The 16,621-nt window shown below is 43.7% G+C and overlaps 1 protein-coding gene across 1 annotated transcript in view; it reads left to right on the plus strand.

Moving 5' to 3' along the window:
- Positions 1-376: 376 nt before the first annotated feature.
- rftn1b (raftlin, lipid raft linker 1b) overlaps positions 377-16,621 on the plus strand; it is a 171,708-nt gene continuing 155,463 nt past the window's right edge. The window contains exon 1 of the mRNA XM_072460801.1: positions 377-554. Coding sequence (XP_072316902.1) covers positions 407-554 — 148 coding nt within the window. The 5' untranslated portion in view covers positions 377-406. The remainder of the gene's footprint in view (positions 555-16,621) is intronic.

Consider the following 16,621-nt stretch of genomic DNA (forward strand, 5'->3'; position numbering starts at 1 on the left):
CATTTATGACTTGTGACTTGACTCATGATCTGAGGTGACTTGACTCGTGATCTGAGGTGACTTGACCCATGATCTGAGGTGACTTGACTCATGATCTGAGGTGACTTCACTCGTGATCTGAGGTGACTTGACTCATGATCTAAGGTGACTTGACTCATGATCTGAGGTGACTTGACTCGTGATCTGAGGTGACTTGACCCATGATCTGAGGTGACTTGACTCGTGATCTGAGGTAACTTGACTCGTGATCTGAGGTGACTTGACTCATGATCTGAGGTGACTTGACTCATGATCTGAGGTGACTTCACTCGTGATCTGAGGTGACTTGACTCATGATCTAAGGTGACTTGACTTTAACCAGCTGCTCTGCTGTTCCAGACAGATCTGACCGACACTGAGGGCCACCATGGGCTGTGGGCTGAAGAAGATGAAGCCCGTGTCTGAGGAGCAAAGTCCAGGAAAGATTTACTCCACCCTGAAGAGGCCGCAGGTGGAGACCAGAGTGGGACTTGCCTACACCTACCGTTACCTGGACTTCCTCATCGGCAAAGACGGTAGGCCTGCAGCCGGGTTAGCATGCTGGAACGACAAGCACTGTACGGAGAGGCACAGATGGCTAAATACAGAAAGTGTTGACTCATATTCCTTTGGTTGTCACTAAAAAGCATTCTACATCTATTCAGATTCCTAGGTTGTACTTGATTCTAGAATTGAATGATCCTAATCCCAGATGGTGTGGCCCTTTCTGTCCCTGGCTCTAGAATGTTCCGATAAGCACATCGAACAAGAGCGGAGCGATGCGAACGTCAGGCAAGTGCATTCTGAAACAGCTGGTGCTGAATCTGCTTTTTTAATATAAGGTGTGATAGAGAAGAAGTGTGAGTGAACAAATGGCTCAGGCACAAACCTCTTTGCCCGCCGGCATTATGTGAGTTATGTAATCATGTCTTGTTAAAGGCACTGTACGTAACTTAGAATAGAATAGATTAAAACAAAAGCATGTTTTTTTTCATTTTGGATGGTTTTAGTTTATTTAAAAAACATTTGTCCTTATCGTAAGTGAGCTTCATCTCGTTCCTTTGACAATGATATTCCACTGTATGGCATAAAACTTCTACATCCAAGTACGGTTTTAAATGTATATTTCTATGGAATCATGCAGGTGACTTTCCACCCCCAGAATAGATAGATAAATAACTGAAAAATGAGGAGGTCGTGCACAGTTAGTTCCTTGCTCATGTAGAGCAGAGTTCGGGCTGGGTCGGGTCAGGTCCGGCAAGATCCAGGCGCTGACTTTCGTCCCAAACTCTTCTAAAAGCTTTAAGTGTGCTTGCAATTTCAAACGGGTCCTAAACAGTGCATTCGAGTGTAAAAGTGTTATTTTACCACATTGCACCATCGATAACTGCACGTTGACAAGACGCGCCCGCAGATACGATAAGCAGCGCAGTCATTAATGTGTGGGTTCATTTCAGTCCCAAAATCAAAGCCCATTTTTTAATTGGATTTTAACTCAGTTTGGGAAAAAGGTTGACATTACGGGTATGCAATAATAAATATGGAGTGAGAATATGGAGTATTCTTGAGTTTGATGTGACGTGACCCACTACTGCCATCTTGAGGATGGAAGCTGTTTGCTGCGCTGTGGGCCCTGCCAACAAAACGTCTCAAAACAAAGGATTCCTCTGTAACTTTCCCAATTACTTCCATCGTGAGAGACCAATGGACTCTCCAGACTGTGCAGTGAGCACTTTGTGACAGGAGCTAGTTTATGCAATAAACCACCACGCTAATGCTGTGGCTATGCTCATAAACGTTACTTGCAGACTTAGCCTCATTTCCTATTGTCCAGGTTTTATATTTCAGGATCAGACGCAAATTGCGTGCTCTTGATGCTTTGAGAGCTTGTCTGTACGGAGTGTGGTCGAGGAAGTTTAATGTAAATGTTTGCAAAAGTTTTCTCTGCTTTTAAGTGTCAGCGACTTGTTGATAAGGTTAAAAACACATAATTTCTGTCTTTTTTGCCCCTTTTCATTGTCAGTGAGATGTGCTCTCACCCGAAGCTCACAAACTGCACAACCTGCTCATTTCTCTCAGCTTTTCTCAAGACAGAGTTAATTGTTGCTTGTTCTCCTCTGCCTCCGGTTCTGCTCTGACACATTCAGGCTTACGTCAGTTTACTGTAATCATATAGAATTATCCCACCGGTCCATGCACTGTTCTTCTGACAATCAATGTGACAGCCTCCCCAGCACTATATACGACAGAAAAAGATGTTTACTGGGGTTTACTGCATATTGTTGCTGAAATGAAAGAAAAAAGGGGAGGGTGGGTGGGATGTTAGGTCCCAGGCGGGGAGCAGGGGTGAGGGTGAACTTAATGTGAAATCACTTGTCTCTACTCTACAATTATGTGTAGGACTTAGCTTGTATGTATATATGTGTGTATGCATATATCTGTACTTAAAATGTATTATATTATTATTAAGGCCACAGTTATTTTATTACTTGGTTTACGGATCCGCCGCACTTAGATTATTGATTTCTACAATATAAATAAAATAAATTATTATCATTTTTTTTATAAAGTACCGCGACAACGCAAAATAGATTTAAATGAAATATAAAAAGCAGTATTAACTCAAAAGATAAGAGCGCGTGAAGCAATTTTTCATGACAGCATGTGAAGACGCGCCCGTTTCCGTGTCTGCTACTTGCAGCGCTAACTCCTTTTATATCGCAAATACACATTTTAAACCCGTTTACCACATTTTCTCCAGCTCGTTTTGCCGTGACTAAGGCTGCACACTTAGAAGCATCAGTTCTACCGATGCAAAACACGCTAAATCTACTGTTACACGCTCCTGCGCACCCCGTCCCTCGTTTGGGTCAGCTACTGTTCAAAAGTACTTCAGCAAATAGTGTAGTCCCACTTTACACCTCGTCCAGCCAGAATGCACCGGGAAGCTCCAGTCAATACATACCGTACATACCAGGAGTCTATGAATAAAAAAAACCTGTTATAACAATTATTTTATCATACAATATTACAAAAGTACAGCTGTATTTGAAATCGCACAATTGAGTTGGTTAGCATGCAGTAAACATAAAGGACTGTACGAAATCTCTGGCAACTAAATATGAATACAGTTTTCAAATGATTTTCAGCTTTTAGTGCTTACATTGATGAATGTCTTTGCCAGTTCAAGGTCTGTGTAAGGTCATCTGCACTGCCCTGTGAAACCTTCGTCTGCAAAAACCATTGAATCTGAATCATTTTTTGTATTTCTTTAAAAGCAAAGTGGAAATAGTATGTCGCGGACCAGCCACAATTAAATGAGCCACACCAGCTCTGCCCGGGGGGTCCTGTCCAGTTTTAGGATGTCAGAAATGAAATTCCCACATTTCACATTAGTTGATTTAAATTATGTTAGAATAAAACAATCAAATTACACAGATTTTACTCTTTGTTATTTTCCGCTTGAGCTACAATTTATTCTCACTAATGTAGTAAGAGCTTTAACCCGGTGGAGTTTAGAGCTCTACAAACATGTTATCTTGTTTCTGTTTTATGTTCTTTTCTGACAATAAATAGTTGAAACATTCAGCTCTATTTCCCACAGCGGTATTCTTCAGTTAGAGGAGACATGAGCTCTGACCTGGAGATGAGTGTACAGTGTTGAATGTTTATGTCCTGCTGTCAGCCGTATTCATTTACAATGGGCCGTCATGTGACCTGCCGCAGATGTTTTGGGGGCGGGGCTAAGGCAGGTCAAGGTGAGGATGACAGCCGGGTCAGAGCAGGACAGAGTGGTGCTCAGGTGAACAGCTGGGGCCGTCCTGAACCCGGTGTTTGCTCAAACTCTGGATCAGTCCAATCAAAAATCCTGTGTAATCTATGGAGATGGAGGCGTGGCTTATGTGGAGGACATGCTGTTTTTTTTTAAAGAAATAGAAATCATAAAAATATAACAATTGTTTTTCCTTCTTATCATTAGTTTGGGATTGGCTCCACAAACTTATCATATAATCATAAATATTTTATCATATATATCGTATGGCCCTACAACAATCCCGTCTTTGGGGTTAAAACATTTCACCAGTTTCTTAAAAAAAAAAAAAAAAAGATTTCTTGCTGAGGCTGCCCCAAATAAATTGGCTGTTTGCTGTAACCCGACCCAACATTTTTCAAGTGGGTCGGTCTCTAGGTAAATTCTTATTTTTTTTACTTTGAGGGCAAAAAAAAAGATCAAAATGTTGCAATTTTTTTACTCGGAGTGACCGCCAGGGGTCAGGCTTCAACAGTCCAGGGGTCAGGCTTCAACAGTCCAGGGGTCAGGCTTCTACAGTCCAGGGGTCAGGCTTCTACAGTCCAGGGGTCAGGCTTCAACAGTCCAGGGGTCAGGCTTCAACAGTCCAGTGGTCAGGCTTCTACAGTCCAGGGGTCAGGCTTCAACAGTCCAGGGGTCAGGCTTCAACAGTCCAGGGGTCAGGCTTCAACAGTCCAGGGGTCAGGCTTCAACAGTCCAGGGGTCAGACTTCAACAGTCAATGACGGAAAACGTCTCGATCAACCCGATCGGGAGACTAAATCTCATGATTTTAAGATATTTGAATCGACCTTTTGTACGTCGTTATCCTTTATTTTGGTAGCGAAGGCGAGCGGGAGGAACATGCGGGGGACACGGGCGCCGCCATGTTTGTTGTGATGACGCTGCTGGGCGTGTGTCCCACCCAGAATGCAATGGGCAAGTCAAATTTAATTGAAGCCACACCATGATGCAAAACAGCATGAGCGGTGGCCGGGCCAGTGGCGCTGACAGAGCCAAATCAACCTGTGAAAGACAATACAGGTTCCCTCCTGCATGATCTGTGTAATACAGAAGCATACATGCGTTGCACAATGAGTTATTTGTCCCTTGGGATGAAAGATAGGTTTACCAGCGCTATAAAATTATTCAACACGGCACTTTAGGAAAGACCGGTCGGTGAGTCGGCGAAATATTTGTAAAATAAAAGAAAGAAAACAAAATGCTGATTTTTTTTTTTCAGTCGACTAGTTTTATGCCGGGTCGCTGGGGTTATGGCAAACAGACCTATTATTTTGCTCAGCCTGACAGGGAAGTTTTTGTTTCATGCCCAATGATCATAATTTTAGTTATGAGCCTGATAATTGTGATGATATATTTTTTCCTAATAAAATGCCCATGTATTTGTTTTAACAACCGCCTTTCTCTCTCCTCTCTCCTCTTTCTCCTCTCTCTCCTCTTTCTCCTCTCTCTCCTCTCTCCTCTCTCTCCTTACTCCTCTCTCTCCTCTCTCTGCTATCTCTCCTCTCTCTCCTCTCTCTCCTCTCCTCTCTCTCCTCTCTCTGCTATCTCTCCTCTCTCTCCTCTCTCCTCTCTCTGCTCTCTCTCCTCTCTCTCCTCTCTCTGCTCTCTCTCCTCTCTCTCCTCTCTCTCCTCTCTCTCCTCTCTCTCCTCTCTCCTCTCTCCTCTCTCTCCTCTCTCTCCTCTCTCCTCTCTCTCCTCTCTCTCCTCTCTCTCCTCTCTCCTCTCTCTCCTCTCTCTCCTCTCTCCTCTCTCCTCTCTCTCCCCTCTCTCCTCTCTCTCCTCTCTCCTCTCTCTCCTCTCTCTCCTCTCTCCTCTCTCTCCTTACTCCTCTCTCTCCTCTCTCTGCTATCTCTCCTCTCTCTCCTCTCTCTCCTCTCTCTCCTCTCCTCCTCTCTCTCCTCTCTCTGCTCTCTCTCCTCTCTCTCCTCTCGCTGCTCTTTCTCCTCTCTCTGCTCTCTCTCCTCTCTCTGCTCTCTCTCCTCTCTCTGCTATCTCTCCTCTCTCTCTCTCCTCTCTCTGCTCTCTCTCCTCTCTCTCCTCTCTCCTCTCTCCTCTCTCTCCTCTCTCTCCTCTCTCCTCTCTCTCCTCTCTCTCCTCTCTCTCCTCTCTCCTCTCTCTCCTCTCTCTCCTCTCTCCTCTCTCCTCTCTCTCCCCTCTCTCCTCTCTCCTCTCTCCTCTCTCTCCTCTCTCCTCTCTCTCCCCTCTCTCCTCTCTCCTCTCTCCTCTCTCTCCTCTCTCTCCTCTCTCTCTAATTGCTAGTTGTAGTTCTTGATTCACTCATGCTGGACCTCTGTGTGAAGGACTGGTCATTCAGTGCGTTTATCCATGCCACTTGAACTTAACACCTGCGAATAAACTTCATTGATCTATAAGAAGATATATTATATAAGAAGATATAATACAGAACATTTTCTTAATATTGTCCAGCCCTAAAAGGACAAATAAAATAAAGTGTTTTTCTGATAACTTTGAAAAAAAAAATTCAGGTCGGTAGGTCTGATTATTATTATTTTTTTTAAATATTAAAAAATCCTCGCACAGGTTTTGCAGACAATTTTCTTTTCTCAGAAGTGAGCGCTTCGCTTTGAGGTGGCCTTATTGGTGCAGATATTGAATGAAATAGTAGTCTACATCTATACTAGTCCAACCACAGGAAAAGAGCCATTAGCAGACAACAACAGAGCGAGCAATGCGGTGCCCCTGTGCCGTGGGCCGCGCCGTGGGCCGCGCCGTGGGCCGCGCCGTGGGCCTGTGCGCCTGTTCGATGAGCTGTAGATCCACTCGTCCCAAAAAGTTTTCCAAAGCACCATTGCTTGTAAGTGCACAGACATACTTTGAAGTCTCGTTGACCAAATGGATCACTTGCTAATAGGCATTTCCAGCAGTAGTTGGAACTGTGAAAGTGGCGAACAAACCCGTGACAGGCTGCCAGAATGAGTTCTGGAGGTTCAGTAATAATCTTTCAAATGAGGTATAGCATGCCCATATGTTCTATATTACTATTTTTAGTAAAATCATCAATCAAATTGTCATTTTTTTGCAATAAACATGATTACTTTGGTTCTGTAAAAAAATAATCAGGGGCTGTTCAATGATGGGGAACCACTGCTTTAAGAATACATTTCCATGGTAATAATCACCTCTGTGCTCTGCTCTGGTCTCAGAGGGCACTGAGGTGATTCTGGAGCCGTTCAACAACTTAATAAACAACCCATGCCTCTACAGTAAAGCAGCGTGTTTACATGTGTTAGCATGTTCTTACGTGTGTTTGCTTGTATTAGCATGTCTTTACGTGTGTTTACTTGTATTAGCATGTCCTTACGTGTGTTTACTTGTATTAGCATGTTCTTACGTGTGTTTGCTTGTATTAGCATGTCTTTACGTGTGTTTACTTGTATTAGCATGTCCTTATGTGTGTTTACTTGTATTAGCATGTCCTTACGTGTGTTTACTTGTATTAGCATGTCCTTACGTGTGTTTACTTGTATTAGCATTTCTTTACATGTGTTTACTTGTATTAGCATTTCTTTACGTGTGTTTACTTGTATTAGCATGTCTTTATGTGTGTTTACTTGTAGTAGCATGTCTTTACGTGTGTTTACTTGTATTAGCATGTCCTGACGTGTGTTTACTTGTATTAGCATGTCCTTATGTGTGTTTACTTGTATTAGCATTTCTTTACGTGTGTTTACTTGTATTAGCATGTCTTTACGTGTGTTTACTTGTATTAGCATGTCTTTACGTGTGTTTACTTGTATTAGCATGTCTTTACGTGGGTTTACTTGTATTAGCATGTCTTTACGTGGGTTTCGTTTGTTTGCGCGTGTTTATGTGCGTTTGCATTTGTTTGCGGGTGTTTACATGTGTTTAAGTGTGTTAGCGCGTGTTAGCTTGTGTTAGCATGTGTTTGCGTGTTTTGTGTGTGTTTAGGTGTGTTAGCATGTGTTAGCATGTGTTTGCGTGTGTTCGCGTGTGTTTGCCTGTGTTATTGTGTGTTAGTGTGTGTTAGCACGTGTTTTTGTGTGTTAGCGTGTATTTGCCTGTGTTGGCGTGTTTGCGTGTGTTAGCGTGTGTTTGCTCGTGTTATCGTGTGTTAGCGTGTATTTGCCTGTGTTAGCATGTATTTGCCTGTGTTATTGTTTGTTTGCCTGTGTTATTGTATGTTTGCCTGTGTTAGCGTGTCTTTGCCCGTGTTAGCGTATATTTGCCTGTGTTAGCGTGTATTTGCCTGTGTTAGCGCGTGTTTGCCTGTGTTATCGTTTGTTTGCCTGTGTTATTGTATGTTTGCCTGTGTTAGCGTGTCTTTGCCTGTGTTAGCGTGTCTTTGCCTGTGTTAGCGTGTATTTGCCTGTGTTAGCGCGTGTTTGCCTGTGTTAGCGTGTATTTGCCTGTGTTATCGTTTGTTTGCCTGTGTTATTGTATGTTTGCCTGTGTTAGCGTGTCTTTGCCTGTGTTAGCGTGTCTTTGCCTGTGTTAGCGTGTATTTGCCTGTGTTAGCGCGTGTTTGCCTGTGTTATCGTGTGTTAGCGTGTGTTAGCGTGTGTCCCTCAGGAGCAGACTGAAGCCCAGAGGCACTGCCCACATCAGCACACCCAAAGGTTAGCCCCAAACGCAGTAATTACACTGTTCTGGAACCAGCTAATGATTCATGTGGACATCATTATTCTGCAGAGGCCCTCGGATTTACACTCAATTATTAATCTGCAGGAGAGACTGTGCTTGGAGATTGGACAACGTGACTTACATATACATACAATTCATCTATACATATTCAATTGAAATAATACCATACATTAATGTTGCATTTTATAACTTGTGTATTTACGTGTGGAGTTAAGGCAAGGCAAGTTTATTTGTAGAGCACATTTCATACACAAGGCAATTCAAAGTGCTTCACACAACAGGAAAAATGCATTAAAATCACAAATAAATTACATAATCACAAAACAGTTTAAGAAATAAAAGCGAAGAGTGCACAGAAAAATCCTTTCAGTCATATGCACAGCTAAACAAAACTGTTTTTAGTTTAGATTTGAACATTGTCAGAGTAGAACCTGTCTCACATCTTCAGGAAGAATGTTCCAGATTATATCTGCATAAAACTGAAACACAGATTCTCCACGTTTAGTCCTGACTCTGGCACCAGCAGGAGGCCGCTCCATGTTTAGTCCTGACTCCTCAGAATCCGACATGGTTCATATGACACTAACATGTCTGAGATGTACGTTCCCTTTCGGGGTCGCGGGTGACTGGAGCCTATCCCAGTGACTTCGGGCCTTAGGCGGGGTACACCCTGGACAGTGGCCAACTTGTCGCAGGGCAAACACAGAGACATAGACAGTTCACGCTCACATTCATTCACTAGGGCCAATTTAGAGTCACCAATTTTGCCTAACACATGCATGTGTTTGGACTGTGGGAGGAAGCCGGAGAACCCACGGTAACACGGGGAGAACATGCAGACTCCACCCAGAGAGATCATGTGATGTTGGTCTGATCCTCTGATCCGGGAATCGAACCCACGATCTCCTTCTTGGGAGGCAAGAGCGCTAACCGCCTTTGCCACCGTGCACCCATGTACGTATATATATATATATATATATATATATATATATATATATATATATATATATATATATATATATATATATATATATATATATATATATATATATATGTGTGTGTGTGTTGTGGGTGATGTGAGATTATATTTACTCTAATCAGCTGTTTTTACAGGTCTGGGAGTCTAGCTCAGTAGAATGTGTGTTTGCCCTTCATGCCGGAGACCACGTTAGTTATTTTTTTCACATTTGCATGCAAATGTTATATACTAAATATCAATGAACACCAATATGGGTTAATGATAATTATTTTTATGTCACAAACATTTATTTTTATTTTTACTTTTAATGTTGAACACAAACATGAAAAAACAGTGAAGTGAAGCTGCACACAAATAAAAAAAGTAAAAAAGCCGGGATAAATATGTTTTCTCCATTATTACAAATACGGTAAGCTTTTCCTCATCTAATGTAGAAATTTGATATTTCTTAAATGTTTTTAAGTCCGTTTTGCAGTGTCAGTGTTTCCTCTACATTCTGGGGAGTCTATGGTGGCACAAACGCTTTATATTTGAATCATTTAATCATAACTAAATTGGATATTAAGTATAAATTACACTTATTGCCTGTATTTAATCTTCAAGCAGACCTCTTTGCCCTGTGTAGTTACTATAATGGAAAACAAAGTGTGGTTTTGTGACACCAATGTATAGTCCAGGTTGTTTTTAGACTATAGGGGAGACTATATAGACTATATGGGGGGCCACCATAGTCTCCCCTATTGATGGGGAATGTATAATATATACAGAGACATGGAGATAGTAGAGATAGATGTAAATACCAAATACTTTTAGATGTTGATATATAGTCTGCACTTATGGCTATTATATTGGTGCCCTGCCAAGTGGCCTGATGATAAATGTGACAAACAATATTGATATGAGTGAATAATGAAGACTAACATGGCTGATGTGAGATGAACTGTCTGGGGTTGAAGGATCAAGCACTCAGATTACTATAATTAATGCAACAAATGTGCACTATAAAACCATAAATTCCACACATTTATCTGCACATAAATTTGCAGCGATATGAATAATCATTCAAGAATCATAAGGCGGGGTGCACGGTGGCAGAGATAGCGCCAGACCATCATCACATGATCTCTGGGTGGAGTCTGTACGTCCTCCCCGTGTTACCGTGGGTTCTCTCTGGGATCTCCGTCCAAACACATGCATGAATGGTTATCTGTGTGTCTATGTCTGTTGACCCTGCGAAGAGTTGGCCATTGTCCAGGCCGTACCCCGCCTAAGGCCCAAAGTCACTGTCACCCGGCTCCAGTCACCCGTGACCCCGAAAGGAAACAAGCGGTAGAAAATGAATGAATGAATGAATGAATCATAAGGCACCTTTTGACCAGCTCTGGTTTCTCTAGTTTGCCATTGGCAAATTCATGAATTAAATAATGTAATTAATTAATTGAGTATTAATTGAGTATTAAACCAAACCTGTTGTGGAGCTAATGGAGCTCCACTCAACATGGTGCTGCCCACCCTTTTTCTGTATTTATTTAACTTCCCTGCAAAGCCTCCACAACACGTTTTAAGAGCAGCATGCAGCGACCTTTATAGATGGTCAAGCAGACTTGAGGTCTTCAATATTTAGTAGAAAACACAACACTGAAAAATAAAATCTAATTTGTAAAGAAGGGCTTTGAAACCCAGCCTACTAGGTTTCTTCAGCGTGGTTTGAGCACAGATTCATGGGTTTGAGGCTGTGTGGTCCGCTCTGGTTCTGAAGCTCATGTTAGAGGGCGGAGCATGAACGGGCCTCTGAACACGGCCACAGACTGAGCAGCTGCGGCAAAACAAGAAGAATCACGCTTCCCACGCAGTACTGTCCGGCCACCTGTAGAGGCCATTAAAAGACATCGTGAGTTCAGCCAAGCTTCAGCAGCAGAAATGAGGAGAATGCAAGCTTATTGGTATATATTTTAGAATATATTGAATATATATAGTTGTTGTTCTGGTGTGGAGCTCCTCCTTAGCTAAAGCCCACACAGACTCACTGACAACTTAATCAGACGCTGGACTAGAAGAGAGACAGCAGTACCGCTCAGGGTCCACTTGGAACCAGGCCGATCTGCTCCAAAGTGAACCAATAGAAACATACCTATTCTAATTAAGAATGTCATTAAGTGTGTATGTAAGGCAGTTGCGGGTTCGACTGACTGAACACCTGAATTGGGACATCTACATAGCCCACAGTGAAGAGTGCAGTGTCTCCATAAATCCTTGCTAGTGTCCAGGGTGTAACTGCCTATGGCCCTTAGTCGCTCCGCAGTCCAGAGCATAAACAGGCCAGTACACACATGCATCTTGTTTGGACATATCTGGGGAAGAGGGTCATCCACTTGAATCTAGCATGTGTGTTTTCGTGTGCGGCTTCACTCATTTGTCACCTGGCTTTGACAACCAGTGCTGCCCCCCGCCGAGCGCCTGCCTGATCCGTCACGAGCTGTGCGACTGCGCGCCCCGCCGGATCTGTAACGCCCCAGACAGAAGTGGAGCAGCATCATTAGCCCAATAAATCTGTGAGCTCCAACCAGTGTTCAACAAAAGAAAGAGAAAACATAAAAAAAAAACAATGAGAAATGAGGATAGTAGTGCATAAAAGGTGAACTACTTCTCTGGTAGAGGGTCTCCTACCTGTCACCATGGAGATAATAAAACATGCTCTATTACAGCACCAGATGGATTCTCAAGAGTTTGTGAGGTCACAAACATTACTAGAATTCTGGCTGGTGAATAACTTTAGTTTGTCATTTAATTTCTACAGTCACCATTTCAAAGTTGTCAATTTTGCAAACAATGTTTTGCACAAAGATAATATAAAAGAAATACATGGCAGTGCTCTCCCCAGAATCTTTTAAAGAGATGATGAATATGCCTCATACGGGGTGGCATTTTCCTCCAAGGATGTTTTAATTTACCTTCATTATTTCCAAAGGTACATGCACCCTAAACATACTATTACATGGTGTATAAGCCTAAAGATACTATTACATGGTGTATAAGTCTAAACATACTATTACATGGTGTATAAGTCTAAACACACTATTACATGGTGTATAAGTCTAAACATACTATTACATGGTGTATAAGTCTAAACACACTATTACATGGTGTATAAGTCTAAACACACTATTACATGGTGTATAAGTCTAAACATACTATTACATGGTGTATAAGTCTAAACACACTATTACATGTGTATAAGTCTAAACATACTATTACATGGTGTATAAGTCTAAACATACTATTACATGGTGTATAAGTCTAAACACACTATTACATGGTGTATAAGTCTAAACACACTATTACATGGTGTATAAGTCTAAACATACTATTACATGGTGTATAGGCCTAAACATACTATTACATGGTGTATAACCCTAAACACACTATTACATGGTGTATAAGCCTAAACATACTATTACGTGGTGTATAAGTCTAAACACACTATTACATGGTGTATAAGTCTAAACATACTATTACATGGTGTATAAGTCTAAACATACTATTACATGGTGTATAAGTCTAAACATACTATTACATGGTGTATAAGTCTAAACACACTATTACATGGTGTATAAGCCTAAACATACTATTACATGGTGTATAAGTCTAAACACACTATTACATGGTGTATAAGTCTAAACATACTATTACATGGTGTATAAGTCTAAACACACTATTACATGGTGTATAAGTCTAAACACACTATTACATGGTGTATAAGTCTAAACATACTATTACATGGTGTATAAGTCTAAACACACTATTACATGGTGTATAAGTCTAAACACACTATTACATGGTGTATAACCCTAAACACACTATTACATGGTGTATAAGCCTAAACATACTATTACGTGGTGTATAAGTCTAAACACACTATTACATGGTGTATAAGTCTAAACACACTATTACATGGTGTATAAGCCCCTAAACATACTATTACATGGTGTATAAGTCTAAACACACTATTACATGTGTATAAGTCTAAACATACTATTACAAGTCTGCAGTGTAAAGGGTGAAGAGAAAGGGCGCGAGGACAGTGCCCTGGGGCGCCCCCACACTGCAGGTCCGAGTGTCAGACACACAGTTCCGGGCTCTCACAAACTGGGGTCGGTCTGTGAGGTAGTCCAGGATCCACTCTGCCAGGTCATATTCCACACCAGCCGTCTCCAGCTTGTCCCTCAGGAGCAGCGGCTGGATGGTGTTGAAGGCGCTGGAAAGATCGAAGAACAGAATCCTCACAGAGCTGCCAGGCTTTTCCAGGTGAAAGAGAGAGCGGTGCAGCAGGGAGATGACGGCGTCCTCCACTCCGACGCCAGACCGATATGCAAACTGCAGCGGGTCCATGGCTGAGCTCACGGTGGAGCGGAGGTGGTCCAGGACCAGCCGCTCCAGTGTCTTCATCAGGTGGGACGTGAGAGCCACTGGCCTGAAGCTGTTGAGGTCTTTGGGGCGCGGTGTCTTAGGCACAGGTACCAGACAGGAGGTCTTCCAGACCTGTGGTACCACCCTCAGCTTCAGGCTCATGTTGAAGACATGCTCCATAACTCCACACAGTTCATCTGCACAGGACTTAAGGAGCCTGGGGCTGATGCCATCAGGTCCTGCTGCCTTCCTCACTTTAATCCTCTTCAGCTCACTCCTCACCTGTGCTGCTGTGACAGTCAGTGGTTGGCAGGGGGACCGTGTGCTGGGGGGATGGGTGAGTCCAGGCGAAGTGGGGAGCTGATGGTCCGGGGCAGATAAGCGAAGAGGAACAGATGCAGGGCATTGTCCAGCTGTGGAAGAGGGAGCATGCAGCTGTGCAGGGGGAGGGGCGGGTGACCGATCAAACCTCAAGAAGTGAGCATTTAAATCATTCACTCACTGTAGATCCCCCTCTGTCTGGGCAGGGGGGATTTTGAAGCCTGAGATGGTTTTCAGGCTCCTCCACACTCCCTGAATGTTCTTTTGCTGCAGCTGCTCCTCCATCCTCCTCTTGTAGCCGGCCTCAGCCTGCCTGATCTTCCTCCTCAGCTCCTTCTGCACAGTCCTCAGCTCCTCCTTGTTCCCTGACCTGAAGGCTCTCTTCTTCTCCTTCAGCAGAGCCTTCAGTTCACGGTTAATCCATGGCTTGTTGTTTGGAAAACACCGCACCGTCCGGGAGGGAACAATGTTCTCAAAACAGAAGTTGATGTAGTCCGTGATGCACTCTGTGATGGTGTTGATGTCCTCCCCATGTGGGTCATAAAGCTCAGTCCAGACAGTGGTGCTGAAGCAGTCCCTCAGAGCCTCCTCGCTCTCAGCAGACCACATCCTCACCTCACGGGACACCACAGGCTGCCTGCGCACGATGGGTTCATACACAGGCCTCAGATGTACAAGGTTGTGGTCCGAGCTGCCCAGGGGAGGGAGGGGGGAAGAAGAATAAGCCTCCTTGGTGTTGGCAAAAAACAAGTCCAATGTTCTATTCTCTCTGGTGGGGCAGGTAACATACTGGGTGTATGTTGGTAGAACAGAAGAGGGAGAAGCGTGGTTAAAGTCACCAGAGATGAGGAAGAGAGCCTGTGGGTGCTGTGTTTGCAGCCTACAAGTGCAGGAGAGCAGTGCTTCACAAGCATCTTCAGCATTGGCAGACGGGGCCACATAGACTGCGATCAAAATCACATGTGAGAACTCCCGGGGCAGATAATATGGCCTCATGCCAATAGCCAATAGTTCAATATCCCTGTTACATAGCTGCTCCTTCACTGTGCAGTGTTCGGGTTTGGACCAGCTCGTGTTCACATACACCGCCAGACCTCCACCTCTTTTCTTCCCGTATTCTCTCGTTCTGTCGCCCGCAGCAGATGAAAATTGTCCAAACCTACAATAGAGTCTGGCATTTCTGCTGTTAACCAGGTCTCTGTGAAAATCAAGACGCTGCTGTCCCTATAAATCCTCTGGGACCGCATGAGGCTCGCTATTTCCGTCATTTTATTTTGAAGGGACCTCACGTTACCCATGACTACGGCGGGAACCGACTTCCTGTTTGTCCCTCTCTTCTCTCGGAGTTTACGTCCAGCCCGTCTGCTTCGTTGCGTTTTCCTTAGGATGTCCGCCGGGATAACGTGACGATCCCCGGGTAAGACGACTGTTCTCCCCAGTTTCATTAGTTCTTCCTTTGTGTAAACGCGGTACGGCGCCGGCCGGGGGGCGGGGCCGGAGCCGGGGGACTCAGAGCCAAGACACATCGCAACGACACGACGAAAACACTCAATCCAGCCGAATAAAGTCAAAACAAGTTAATTTAAAGCGATTCCAGTGCGTGTCCCGATCGTTCGTGAAGTTCCTCTTTCATATAAACGTGTATATAAACGTGTACCGACGACACGCCGTACTTTAGCGCGGCCGGAGGGCGCGGGGGGGGGGGGGGGGGGGGGGCTGGTGGGCTCGCTCGGAGCTAGCTCACGTCACAACAACACAACGAACGCAACGAAAAACGCTCAAATCCAGCCGAAAAAAGTCAAAAACAGTTGAATTAAAAAACTATTCCAGCGCGTGTCCCTATCGTACAGTAAAATAGAAAAAATATACTAACTATATTTACAAAATATAGGAGATAAAGCACAATAACTGTGAGAAAGAAGAGAGAGCGTTTACACCGGGCTGCCAGCTGTACTAGCGCCTTATGACGTAATATTATGATAGATCAATGCGCTTAGCCGCGCGGAAACGTGGAGACGAGCCACACGCGGCTGCAGGTGAGCGGTAGGTGCGTTTTATGATTGACACGTGGCAGGACTAATCGGCCGTCCACGCCACCAGGAAATAAGACTCAAATGTATGCCAAAAAAATTGTCCATTCAACCTTTAAGTGGAGAACCCCCGCAACAATGTCATGTCACGAATTTGTTTCTCTTCGAACTTTTGCTAGATGAAAAGACGAATCATGAACACACAACCCTGACACAGATGGGTTATGGGTAAATGCATTCCCTAAATGAAAGCTTTTAGATCAAAGTGAATGTAAGGCTTGCGCTGCAGTCCGTTTAGTAGCATAAATCCACAGGCGCTTGAGCCACACCTGGTACAAAACACCTCTCCTGATAAGATTAATGTATATGTGCACTGTCCCTGCCACCTGCCAGTGTGGAGCGTTGCAATGCATGCTGGGATGCTGTGTGG

The sequence above is a fragment of the Eucyclogobius newberryi genome, unplaced genomic scaffold (genome assembly GCF_026437365.1).
Source record: "Eucyclogobius newberryi isolate DKJ021-1_F unplaced genomic scaffold, fEucNew1.0.hap1 SCAF_3, whole genome shotgun sequence".
Classification (NCBI taxonomy): domain Eukaryota; kingdom Metazoa; phylum Chordata; class Actinopteri; order Gobiiformes; family Gobiidae; genus Eucyclogobius; species Eucyclogobius newberryi.